The sequence below is a fragment of the Psittacula echo genome (genome assembly GCF_963264785.1).
Source record: "Psittacula echo genome assembly, chromosome: 3".
Lineage (NCBI taxonomy): Eukaryota > Metazoa > Chordata > Aves > Psittaciformes > Psittacidae > Psittacula > Psittacula echo.
The window spans coordinates 35,198,629-35,210,860 of NC_137736.1; the positions used below are offsets into that span (position 1 = coordinate 35,198,629).

A 12,232-nucleotide genomic window follows, 5' to 3' on the forward strand; every position below is an offset into this window, starting at 1 on the left:
CTACTGGTAACATTTATTATTCCTCCACCGCTGCACATTCACCATCTAAAAAAAAAAAAAATTGTAGTCACCAGCAACAGGGCACCAAAAGTAGGGTCACCGAAACTCAGTATCTTCACAAATGATATTGTGGTCCCAGAATAATGGGAATGAAAGGATCATGGGGAAAGAGAATGGAAAAAAGTGCACCTCTGCATGTGCTGGTATACTTTTTATAGTTACACAGACACTGCACCTCAAAGGTGGCAATCTTAACATAAGGAGTGACTATTGTTCAAGAGGGCATGAGAGAAAATGGAGAGTCTACTACAGCAGACTAGCATAAGCTATTATTATGAAAACATGTATTCACATGGGAACGTAACAGAGTACTAAGGAAACCAAGTATGTTGCACAGAGAACAAGCAAAACCTTCTGTTTGCCAGTCTTCTGAGGTGTTGCTGATGCCCTTCCTGCTCAACCTTCTTTTCAAATAGCTATTAACTAGCACTGAGGTCTGAGGAGCTGCAGCAGAGACCAATCAAGTTTATAAATAGCAAACATTACATACTCTGTAGCCTCTTATTAGCTTGATGGTACTTTCACGGGACTGAAGAATGTCTCACCCACAGACAGAGATAAGGACAATTCTGAGAGCAGCCATTGAGGTGTCTGAACTCAGATAGTGCCAACAGCCCTTTGCTATCCAAGTAACACATGTGAAAACATCAACTAATGTGCAAAACTGCTGCCATAAAATATAAAGCCATTCAACACCACAGCAGACAACTGAAGTAGCAGACCACCTTGTAGGATCCAAAATTTCTCAAGTTGAAGCAAGCCTTCATGTTGTTCTGAAATCAAACCTGGAGTTTCCATGTGAGAGCCCTGTCATGTGGGTGTCTGGCTGAAGTTTTTTTGAATGACATCTAAAACAATCTCATGGGAATTAATTTACTTCTTTTTTCAAGGATGCCTATCTGCTTGTGCCACAAACCTTCTCTCATGCTGCTTCTCTGGATATTTCTTCAAGTTCTCTCTATAAATGTTAAACACTGGCAGAAACAGTAGCATCTGTCCCCCACTGCCTTGACAACTATTTGTGTTACATTTCAAATTTGCTACTTGAGTTTTGACTTTTCTGACCTATATGGACACCAATAGTATACTGGTCCCAAACACTATTTCAGTCAATCTGCCTTATAGAACTGTCTGAAAAACCTATTCTGTATGTGTGTAAAGACTGCAAAAAGCTTCAGCATTGTTCCCCAAGGCATGAAATGATTTTAAATTGATGCCACCTTCCACACATGCTTAAAATATGAGCAATTTTTGAAGCACTTTTGATGTTCTTATACATTTCTGTAGTTCATAGCACCTTCTCAGCTGAGGGGGGGAATGCTACAAGCTGTACAATTTGTCCAAAAATAACCCAAAGCAAAAAACTTTGTATGACCAATCTCCATCATCTTCTAATAACCTGACTCATTGCCAGCTGTAATGTGTGCTTGATGCAATGCCATACAACCCAGTTATGTTTTTTCTAGTAGTCTTGTTGCAAACCCTGACATGTTCCTTACTGCATTATGCACACCATCACAAGAAAATTATGGCCAAAAATGTTGCTATGACCTTCACCAGAAGTCTAGCAGTTTAATGGACTCTAATGATTGCTGGGAATGACTATAACAGAAGCATTTTGCATTGCAAACAAACCCAGAAACAAAAGTATTCCATCTTCACAGTTGGGTTTTTACCCTTATACAAATCATGAGGTTTGGTTTTACCTAATTCTATTTAATTTACAAGTCTTGTTGAAAGCAAGTATCAACTAATTTTACTCTCATCTTCTATAAATACAGTAATTTTCATCACTGCTAGCATTTTGTTTGTACAAAACATACAATTTCATACTGTTTCACAGTCAGATAAGGACTAGTCAGTAAATATTGTTAACTCTTACAGTTATAAACTGTTCGGAAAATACAGAATGCTATTTTACACTGGTTTTGTCACTATGTGTGGGCTCTGTAGTAGCCACCTGCCTTCCTTTTCCCCCCTCAGCCCTCTTTTTTTAACTGCGTTATACAGTGTTTTTACAGACTTTTTTTCCTCAGTTACTGCTGCTGCTTGGATCTTGAATCATCAGAAGTTACCATCAAAGGCATCACTGTACAGCTTTCTGATATCCAATTATAAAGTTGTAATTTTATTTTGTGGCACCCAAACTGGAAAACCTTATAAACACACTAGTTCACCACTTACTATAATGAACTAATCCTATTCACTCATCTGTTCATACTGCTGAAAAAAAATCAAGCCAGAAGAAACTATGGCATCAGTTCATTTGGATTAAATACAATTCCTTTTCATGTTGGCTGCAACAAGACTGAACATCAGATTTTTATCAGGCCTGCTCCTCTGATCCCTTCTAATTCCATCAGCTGCACTTGGCAGTGAAACTGTGTTCACTGAAATATTACTGTCATTAACTGTTGCTGTTTTGTGGTTTGGTGGTTGCTGTTGTTTGTTTTTTAATAAGCTACCTGTCGACATTTAACACTGAAGTTTTAGTAAGATTCACTAACAGCTAGGGTCTCTAAATTTCCAAGAGTTACACAAGTATTAAGGCAGCACAGAGATTTAAAGAAGTTGAGAACTGATGAATCTGTCTCCTTTCCCTGGCAATAGCTCCTCCAAGCTCCCTACAAGCATGAAAACTGCTGCATGTGCCCAAGAATTATTTTCTTCTTCTGTTAGCTTGCAAAAAATATTTATATTGTGCTAGCTGTAGACACAGTTTAGCTGTGTGTGGTGGAAAACAGATAATCCTTGTTTGGTAACATAAGAAATAATTACTGCATTTATTTCCAGCCTGCTTCATAACACTTCATAGTTCCAACACTTCTTAAATGAGAATGGATAGTTCTCAAAGAATATATAATTCAGAAAATATTTTTGCTGTCCAATTAGTTTCTGAAATATATCCTTATATTAAAGCGGATTATAGAGCAAACTCCTTATTTTAAAGGCCTAATAGTATTACCACCAGTTAAGTATTCACCTGCCATACTTACTCCTCCTAGAATGGTTTTAACAGCTTCCTCATTGCTAGATACACCCCACAAGATCGTGCACACCACTGCACCCATTTCTGTGCAATACTCTGCTTGCTGCAGGAGCTGCTGCTTGGCCTCATTCAACTGCTGGCGGAGGTCTAGTTTCTCCTGAAATAGTGTAAGGAAATTTTGGTTACACTTCATATCAGCCAAAAGAAGTTTCCAGGCTAAGGGACAGAACAAGAAACATCATCATGGCCATATACGAAATGTAGGGAAGGGAGGGTGTGGAGTGGCAAACTCATAGCAGCTGCAGATACATGCCTTCTCTCCTGAGCTATATCTAAGTAGTAACTGCACCGTGGAGGCTGACAGTAACCAGAAGCCTGTCCACAAGGTCAGACCAAGTGACCCACTGAGACTGAGTGGCACCTAGAGAAGTCTGATAGGAGAGTCTACTCCTAAGAAAACAGCTACTTGTCTGAGAGAGAGAGGATTTCAGCATCAGAGGTCAGCCTTTCCAGACACCTTACAAAAGATACTGGCAACAACTTATAGGAAGGGAGAGTTGTTTCATTTTTACAAAACAGACTTTTGCTTTAGCCAACGTGGCAGAGATGATGGATATCTAACATAAATACTACTGTCTCTTCAAACATTTTACTATTAGCGTATTCCTGATCAGCAGTGGCACAGTAAGACAGAAGCCCTGGAAAAACACAGCTATGGTTTGAAGTTTGGAGAGCACTTCATACCAAGAAAGCCCAGCACCATTATGCATCCATCACCTAAGTGAGCTGCTCAATGGTCCTTGCCAAAAGGATGAAGACAGAACAGAGCAATCTAACACGACCAGGACACAATTTCAGTTTGGCAGTACTTTTTTCCAATCACATGGGAAGTTGGCCAGAAAAGTATCATGAGATTAGGCATGATCCTAGGTCTCACTGGCTTCCTACCAATTGCCACAGGGGTAGCAAAGCTCCTGCATTTCTCAGCTTAGAGACAGTGTTTCTGTTAATAGTTTTGCATGGTATTTTCATTAGGTTGCTGTTTTGCTATAGGCATCCTTGTGTGCAGTTTCAGAATTATTTTCTACATATTTATCTTCTGAAGGAAAAGGGAACGATTCACTCAGTGTGAATCAAGGCACGGATACCACAGTCTTGTCTCTCAGGGTGGGTAGGGGCTCTCCGCTAACTCTGAATGGGGTGGTGCAAGACAATGCTGGAGGGAAAGATAAAGGCCAGACAAGAAAAATAAAGCTAACTCAAGTATTAACAAAGAGAGAGAGAGAATCACAGATCACACAATGTCAAAAGAACACAAGGATCTTGCTCTGCCCATTTTGTGGGCATGGGATTTTCAGATTCACCACAGAAAGCACCCTCCTCAGACCAGCCTCCCCCATGAGTTTAGCAATCAGGATGAAGGATGGGAAAATAGGAAGGAATCCTTTATATGTTAATTTTGCAAGCAAGTAAACAGAACAAACATTTCAACCATGTATTGCCATCTAGGTTTTAAAATACATATATTGTCATTTTGCGGGTTTACCTCAATGCTTTGTGTTGAGAGTGTGAAAAGAACAGAAACATAAACTCATCTGAGAATCTACACAACATGGTATCAACCAGTACAAAGCTGCTTGTACTTCGCTTGTACATCAGTTACCCACCTAGCCTCCTGTGTCACACCTGACAGCCTGATGTGTATCAACAAAATGTCCAAAGGCATCTTCCTGTCTAATCCCTACATTGTCCCTGTCCTTCTTTCCTTAACTTAGGAAAATATATTTTTATCACATTTTATTTGCATTTTGCATTTAGATACCAATACTGAACAGGAAGACATAAAACTCTCAACACCAAAGCCAGGTCCCCCAACAAGAATGTAAAGCCAGTACAAGAAATGCCAGAATTTTTAATAGATCAAAAGCAACATCAGAACAAAGATATGAAGCAAGGCAAAAAAAATAGTACATTCAAGAGCCAGGAAAATAAACAGCTCGCAAAAGCAAACAACCTAGCTGGAAGCAAAGCTCCTGAGAGTTCACATCATGAAGCAACCACTGTGCTATGCAACACCACCATCTTCAGGAATGGGTCAAGGCACAAGAACACAGCAGTGCTTGACAGGGACAAAGAAGGTATTAGCCAAGAATAACATGTGCACTTCAAGTTTCACTCTGGTTCAGAAAGCACAGCAATTCCCTAATCAGTGAGACAGTGCTGCACAGAAATTTTGGAATGCAAAATGTCAATTAACAATCCTCTAAGAAGAGGACACTGCTCAACTAGAAAATGCATTTATTTTATGTTTGAGTGAATTGTTCCCTTTTCTTTCAGAAGATAAATATGTAGAAAATAATTCAGAAACTGCACACAAAGATGCCTATAGCAGAACAGCAACCTAACGAAAAACACCATGCAAAGTGATTAACAGGAACAAAAATCACATATACATACACCATCTTCTATCATCCTGAAGAGCTAAAGACTTTCACAACACACATAAGCACGATCCACTCGGACAAATACACCTTTGTGACACCTAATAGAAGCCATTTAGACAACCAGTGTATACTGCACAAGAGCAAATACAGGAAAAGAAGAGCTTTCATCAGGAACACGAAGATAACAACTACACTTAGTAAAACATACACACTTTAAGTAAAACTTTCATCCAAAAGAAATCACAAACCTAAACCACCTGCCATTCATTTTGTAATATTAACAAGAGTAAAGGGTAGAGCCACTTCATTAATATCTAAAGCAGCAACATTAAATCTCACTGGATGCTTATACAACTAAAGACCTGTGTGCACAGTAAAACTAACCATGTACATACTGCCAAACTGCACTAGCTATCCCAGAAGATATTTATTTTGAACTAAGAGATATCCAGATGGACAACTATTCCATCATGCTTTACATTCATATCAAACTTCAGTCCTGAATATCTTCCCTAAGCAGATATCCCCTAAAACCACGTCTGAACTCTTCATTAATTTCAAAAACTGTATAGAAGAGGCTCTTAGTGATATGGTTTAGTGGTGGACTCTGCAGTCCTGGAGTAATGGTTGGACTTGATGATCTTGAAGGTCTTTTCCAACATAAATGATTATATGATTCTATGACTACCTCCCAAAAATGAAATCGTTTCTGTAGATTCATCAATCTTTGTGCAACCCTAAGACAGGCAGATGCTAACTCTAGAACCCAAAGTGAGCTTCTGCTGACTCCAGAAGATACCACCAGCTCCAAGGAAATTAACTTTTGCAGCAAATAATCAAAATTTATTCTCACACCTCTTAGAAATTAAGCCAACAGTCTGTGTAGTCCTAAGTGAATCCCAATGGCTTCACAGAAGACCCACAGTCTGAGATGTCACAGTCTCCACTATTCCTTCATTGTCCAGAATCTCCCCTCTCATAATCACTAAATACAATATTGACAGAGCAAAATAAGACCTGTAATTGTTCTTAAACTCACAGCTATACATGACAATTGGATCAACAGGTGCATTGGGAAAGACTATTAAAACTAAACAAAGCTACACTGCTTATAGTAAGCCAAAGGAGACACTGTTTTCATTTTGTATATTGCATTGCTTACATTATCTTCTACAGTCCGCTTTGAAAATACGTTATAGTTACATTTAATTCAAAACATGTGATTCTGCAAAGGACCTTCTGATGCCAGCTACACCACAATCTTCCCCAACACCCAATGTTTTACTCCAACATGCTAATATAAGCAAACCACTAGTGGATGATTTTCAACTTTACATTCACCAAAATGAATTCACCTGCCAAGAATGACGTAATGCAACCCCATACAACTGCACTTCACACAGTACAGAAGTTACAATTGATCTCTGCAGTTATGCAAGAGTTATGTACCTAAGTGGGAGACAGACTCACAGTGCATACCTCTATTTGTACACATTGACTACTTTTTTGGTACTCATCATACCATATTTTGTCTAGTTATAACATTGACCTTTTTGCTCTAGAAATATCAAGGGGAAAAAAACATCAGTTACTAACTGACAAATAACTTACTCACCACCTGACTATTTGAATAGAAAGTCCAGATTGTTTTTCAGGCTAAGGATGTATTTTGTTACATGAACATGAAAAAGCGATCATTAGTCCTTTTGCTATTAAAACTAAAGCATACAGATACCAATACTCTGACAAAAATCTACCTTCTTTTCTTTCATGCAATCTGCCTGGGCTGTTTCCAGACGGGCTCTGAAGTGTTCACAATCCATTTTCAGCTGCTCCATTTCCTCCTCCTTTTTTTCCATGTCTGTGATAGGATAAAGCAGATACACGAACTAGTAAGTTATGACCAATGGGCTTGCACTAAGGAAAAAAGAATCCACAAAGTGCAACTTTAACGAGGTGCTTTAACTATTTGCTTGTGTTGGATCACCTCCTCGTGGCTAAATTGGCATATCGCAATTTGCAACATTTCAACAGTTCTGACAAGGAACTAAACGAACATGATGTTTCTGATTTAAAGCAAGGAAAGACTGACAGAATCACATCTACCTGTTAAACACTGTGTGCCAATAAGAAACCATTCTGGAACTCAGCTTCAGCTCCTCCAGGATTTTTAAAAATTAACCCAATTTTCTACTTTTTTTTGTAGGTTTTCATGCTTGATATCATTGAAATTCAGTGAGTTTCCTCACTCAGCAAGGATCTAACTAGCTGAGAATCCTGAACATTTAATACAACTGGAAACAATCCCTGATGCCTTGCAACAGCATAAAGGAACACTTCCAGATCCTACACTACTTCTTTTGACGCAAATGACATCTTGACTGGCAGCAGGAAAAGCATGCAGTTTTCATCTCTGTTAGGATATGATGGCATGGAAGAATCTTGCCAAAGAGCAGTCAACTGAGGCAGCTGGAACCTCTGCCCTAATTGATATCATGAAAGGCCTTGAGGCTCTGTCTTGTTCTTTTCTTAACTAGCTGTTGCAAATTAATTTTCAACTAACCACTTCACATTCTAGAAGAGATGCACTCTCTATAATCCTCAGTTTTGTCTCAGTGCTTGTCCCAGGTCTTTTCAGACAAAAACAACTCCTAGAACAGGTCAATTGTACTGATGCACTTAGGCTACAGGCTAGGAATGGAGCTTGACTCAGATTTGGTCTTGATGTCATATTGGAAGCAGAGAAGTTGTTGAAAAAATAATGCACAGAGAATCATAACACTGGAATACTGGGCTTTGGGGACAGAACTAAAAAGACCTTTGTAACAGAGCATCTCCAACTTCTTTTATTATTAATATTTATGGCAACAGAAGCACACACGCAAAAAAAAAAAAAACCAGAAAAGAAACCCAACAGGCTTAATACAATGATATTATTTCTTCCTTTACACTTAACTTTTTTTTTTATCCACAGCTATTTACTACATTGTTTTGCTAATGTTCATCTAAAAAACATTAGATTTCAAAGACATTTTGAAAACAGAATGCTTTCACCTTTTCTCAAAGAGGAATCACTTTTTTCTTCATACAGCTCCCCTCAGTGTCTGAACTAAGTAATAATGCTTTTATCCACAGTTTAAAAAATTGATATTTCTAATGCAGTTTGTAGTTTTCTTCATTACAAATACTTAGTCATTGCACATAACACTTTAATCTGGAATACTTCCTCAAACTCTACAACTATTTGTGGGGCATGACAGTTTCTTCTAAATAGTTTTAGTAGAAACTATAAGAGCCTGTAACATGGTACTACTCACTTGATTCAATAGCATCCAGTTTCTGGAATGTCCCCAGGATATCCCCGTTTATTATTTTGGGTAAGAAATCCCGCAATTGCATAACTTCAGTTGTCAGCCTTTCCAAATCCCTCCTTCTAATTTTAACAAATTCATCTTTGGTCTCAGCCTTCTGAAATAAAAACAAAAGCAAAACCCAGCAACAAAAAAATACCACACACACACAAACTTCACCAAAACCACCAACCAAAGTGTCAGAGATGGACTCTTTGTAAGCTAATGTTTTTCACACTCTGGCCTAAAGCACATCATATCACCTCTTTGTATCCATTTCTTCAGCTAAAATAGGTACAATGTACCTTAGAATGCTGTAGAAATTAGCATCCACATTTTAATATGTCAGCAGCTAATGCATATGCCAAGCTATTGTTTTGAGACTGTTGTAAAGGATACAATAACTCAGTTTTTTAATTAACTCAAATATTTGCAAGATCCTCAATCACCTTACTAAATTACAGCAGCTCTTTGAGAGAAAATGGTATTTTTTCAATAGAGTCCATCTTTTGTGAAGAACAAAAAATATCTGCAACTCTTTGCAAGCAATTCCATGTAAAAGTAATTTAATCCTGAGTTAAAACAAAAAATATTTTACTAGTTTCCTCTTCTACCAAGCTACTGCTACAAATTGACTTTAATTCCACAGTCTAAGAGAATGTACATTAATTTTAAAATTATAAAGAAATTTCTGTATCAAAAACCTCCTAAACTCCAATTTCTGATGTATATGCACATGCACACTGCTGTATCTTAATAAGGCTATCACACACACACAGACATAAAAAAGGTTTAACATCCTTTGCCTAAAAAAACATTAATCATGTGATATGCTTTCACAAAGCAAAATTGTAATATATCTTAGTACTGTTTTGCTCTGCACTGAGAAAGGTGCATGTATAATTAGACCCTTTATATTTCCCACCTTATTCCAAATGAAAACGGTACTACAGAACACAAGAAACTATCTCCTACAGGTAGAAAACATGCTATCCCCACAGCCTTCTCACATCCAGCTGCACAAGACAAAGAGAGGTCATTATCACCAGTACAGATGCTACCCTTGTATTTCTGTCCTTTCCAACCATTTCCTGTGATTCTCCCTTCTTCCTTACTTCCTCAGGTTAAACATTTCCTTCTGAGTTTTGCTTTCTACTCTGTTTTTCCCTAGCTGTCTTTCAAACCCAGCCAGAACAGGCCAGTTTCAGCTTTCCTGGTTCAGAGGCATCAGAGCTGCAATAAAGGTATGGACAAAAGATCTTGCTTTTAACTTTGTTTGTTTGCACTTATCTACATTTACGAAGTGCTTATGGCAAAGTTAGTACAGCCAGGTATCACCACATTACATGATTCGAGAAAAATAAAACTGATGTAAGGTCTCATGCAAGTATGTAATAAGCACATGGCAAGAGGACTCCTACAGAGGAGTACCATATGCGTGTCAGCAAACTGGAAGGACAGAGTTCAGTATTGTCAAACTCATGGAGCACAATTTGGTACGGGCATAAAAATAGCTCTGTTCACTAGCAGAAGCTAAATTCAAATACAACACAATGCTGAAATACTGGGATTGAGACATAAAACATACAGTAAGGAGAAAATTCTCATTTATGGTTCCACTGTAAATGCTGATCTTTGCAATACTGCAGTTCCAGCAGCCAAGTTTCATTTTCCCTGCTTAAACAGATATTCAACATCCCTCCCCACTATAATAGTATGTGAAACGCAAATATAGACCATGGAGAACAGTTGTTCTCTGTCCAGCCCCTTACAAGTAACAGCATGTTGTAGGATCTCCTACACGTAGGAAATCTGACTTCAGTCCTCACAGACCTCTTACGCAATGGTCAGGTTATGTACCTTAGCTCACAACCTGCCTCATCTGCATCCCCCTGCCCTGCCTGGCAGGGGGCTGAACAGGGCAGAGATCCCTGCTGGCAATGAACGCAGAATGGTTTAGGTTGGAAGAGACCTTTAAAGCTCGTCTAGTTTCAACACCCCTGCCATGGGGGACACCTTCTACTGCACCAGGTTCCTCAAAGCCCTGTGCAGCCTGCCCTTGAACACTGCCAGGGATTAGGCACCCACAACTTCCTGAGGCAACCTGTGCCAGTGTCTCACCACCTTAACAGTAAGAAATTTCTTCACTATATTTAATCTGAATCTCCTTTCTTTCAACTTGAATTTCTTACTTCCTGTCCTGTCACTAATGCCCTTGTAAAAAGTCCCTCTCCAGGTTTCTTGTTGGCCCCTTTAGTACTGGGAAACTGTTCTAAAGTCTCCCCAGCACTGCCTCTTCTCCAGGCTGAACCCCAACTCTTTCAACACCCAGCAGAGAATCACAACCAGTCCTTTCTCTGCTCTCCACCAGCCCAGGGTATCTCTGTCCCTCTTCTACACAGTCCCATCACATTCCACCCTTACCGGAACGAGGAGAAGGTATTACAAGACAACGCTGCGGGCAGGAGCCCACCCAAGCACCCACCACAGCTCCCGACGGTGATTTCCAGAGACCGAGCCACTGCCTGCCTCGCACCACCAGCTCCACAGCGCTGGCTCTGCCGGCCAGTGCATGTCCCCCTTCAGAGCTCTACCGCGCAGTTCCCGCCATCGTGCCTCTGCGTCCACCAGGCCGGGCCGGGCCGACCTCAGCAGCTGGGCCTCCACCTAACCTAACCTCACCGGACCGGACCGGACGCGACCCTGGGGCGGCGCCAGGGAGGGGTCCGTGCGCGGACCGCGCACTTTACCTGCGCGTCGCCCCCGAGGCCGGCGTGCCGCCGCATCGCGCCAACAGCTGCCGCCAGCCTCGTGCGGAGAATGAAGGCGGGAAGGGCGCGACCCTGACGTCACGCCACGTCGACCCCGCACCTCCCCTTAGCCCCGCCCTCCCCCCGCGGTGTGAGAGGGGTGGGGGCGGGAGCTGGGGCTAGGATCCCTTCTAACCCCGGGCACCGGGATGACTGGAGCAGTTTGTTGGAGATTGACTGGAAAGCAGCTCAGGTGAGAAGGACCTGGCAGTATTGGTGGGTGACAAGTTGACTGTGAGCCGGCAGTGTGCCCCTGCAGCCAGGAGGGACAATAGTATCCTGGGGTGCATCAGTAGAAGTATTGCCAGCAGGTCGAGGGAGGGGATCCTCTCCCTCTACTCAGCCCTGGTGAGGCCACATCTGGAGAACTGTGTTCGGTGCTGGGCTCCTCAGTACTACTGCTGGAGCTACTGGAGAGGGTCCAGTGGAGGCCACAAGGATGATCAGGGGTCTGGAGCATCTCCCTTATGAGGAGAGACTGCAGGAGCTGTGCCCGTTTAGTCTAAAGAAGAACAGACTAAGAGGGGATCTTATTAGTGCATATAAATATCTCAAAGGTGGGTGCCAAGAGGACAGTTT

The 12,232-nt window shown here is 40.7% G+C and overlaps 1 protein-coding gene across 2 annotated transcripts in view; it reads right to left on the reverse strand.

Annotated features, from left to right (window-relative positions):
• Positions 1-11,629, reverse strand: part of HSF2BP (heat shock transcription factor 2 binding protein) — a gene marked incomplete at both ends in the record, with an annotated part of 30,202 nt that extends 18,573 nt beyond the window's left edge. The window contains 4 exons of one of the 2 annotated variants that reach the window (XM_080613252.1): positions 3,057-3,206; positions 7,251-7,354; positions 8,811-8,958; positions 11,594-11,629. In XM_080613252.1, the coding sequence (XP_080469378.1) occupies positions 3,057-3,206; positions 7,251-7,354; positions 8,811-8,958; positions 11,594-11,629 (438 nt within the window). Of the gene's footprint in view, positions 1-3,056; positions 3,207-7,250; positions 7,355-8,810; positions 8,962-11,593 lie in introns of both variants that reach the window. The other variant, XM_080613251.1, reaches the window with a different exon arrangement.
• Between the last annotated feature and the right edge of the window lie 603 nt (positions 11,630-12,232).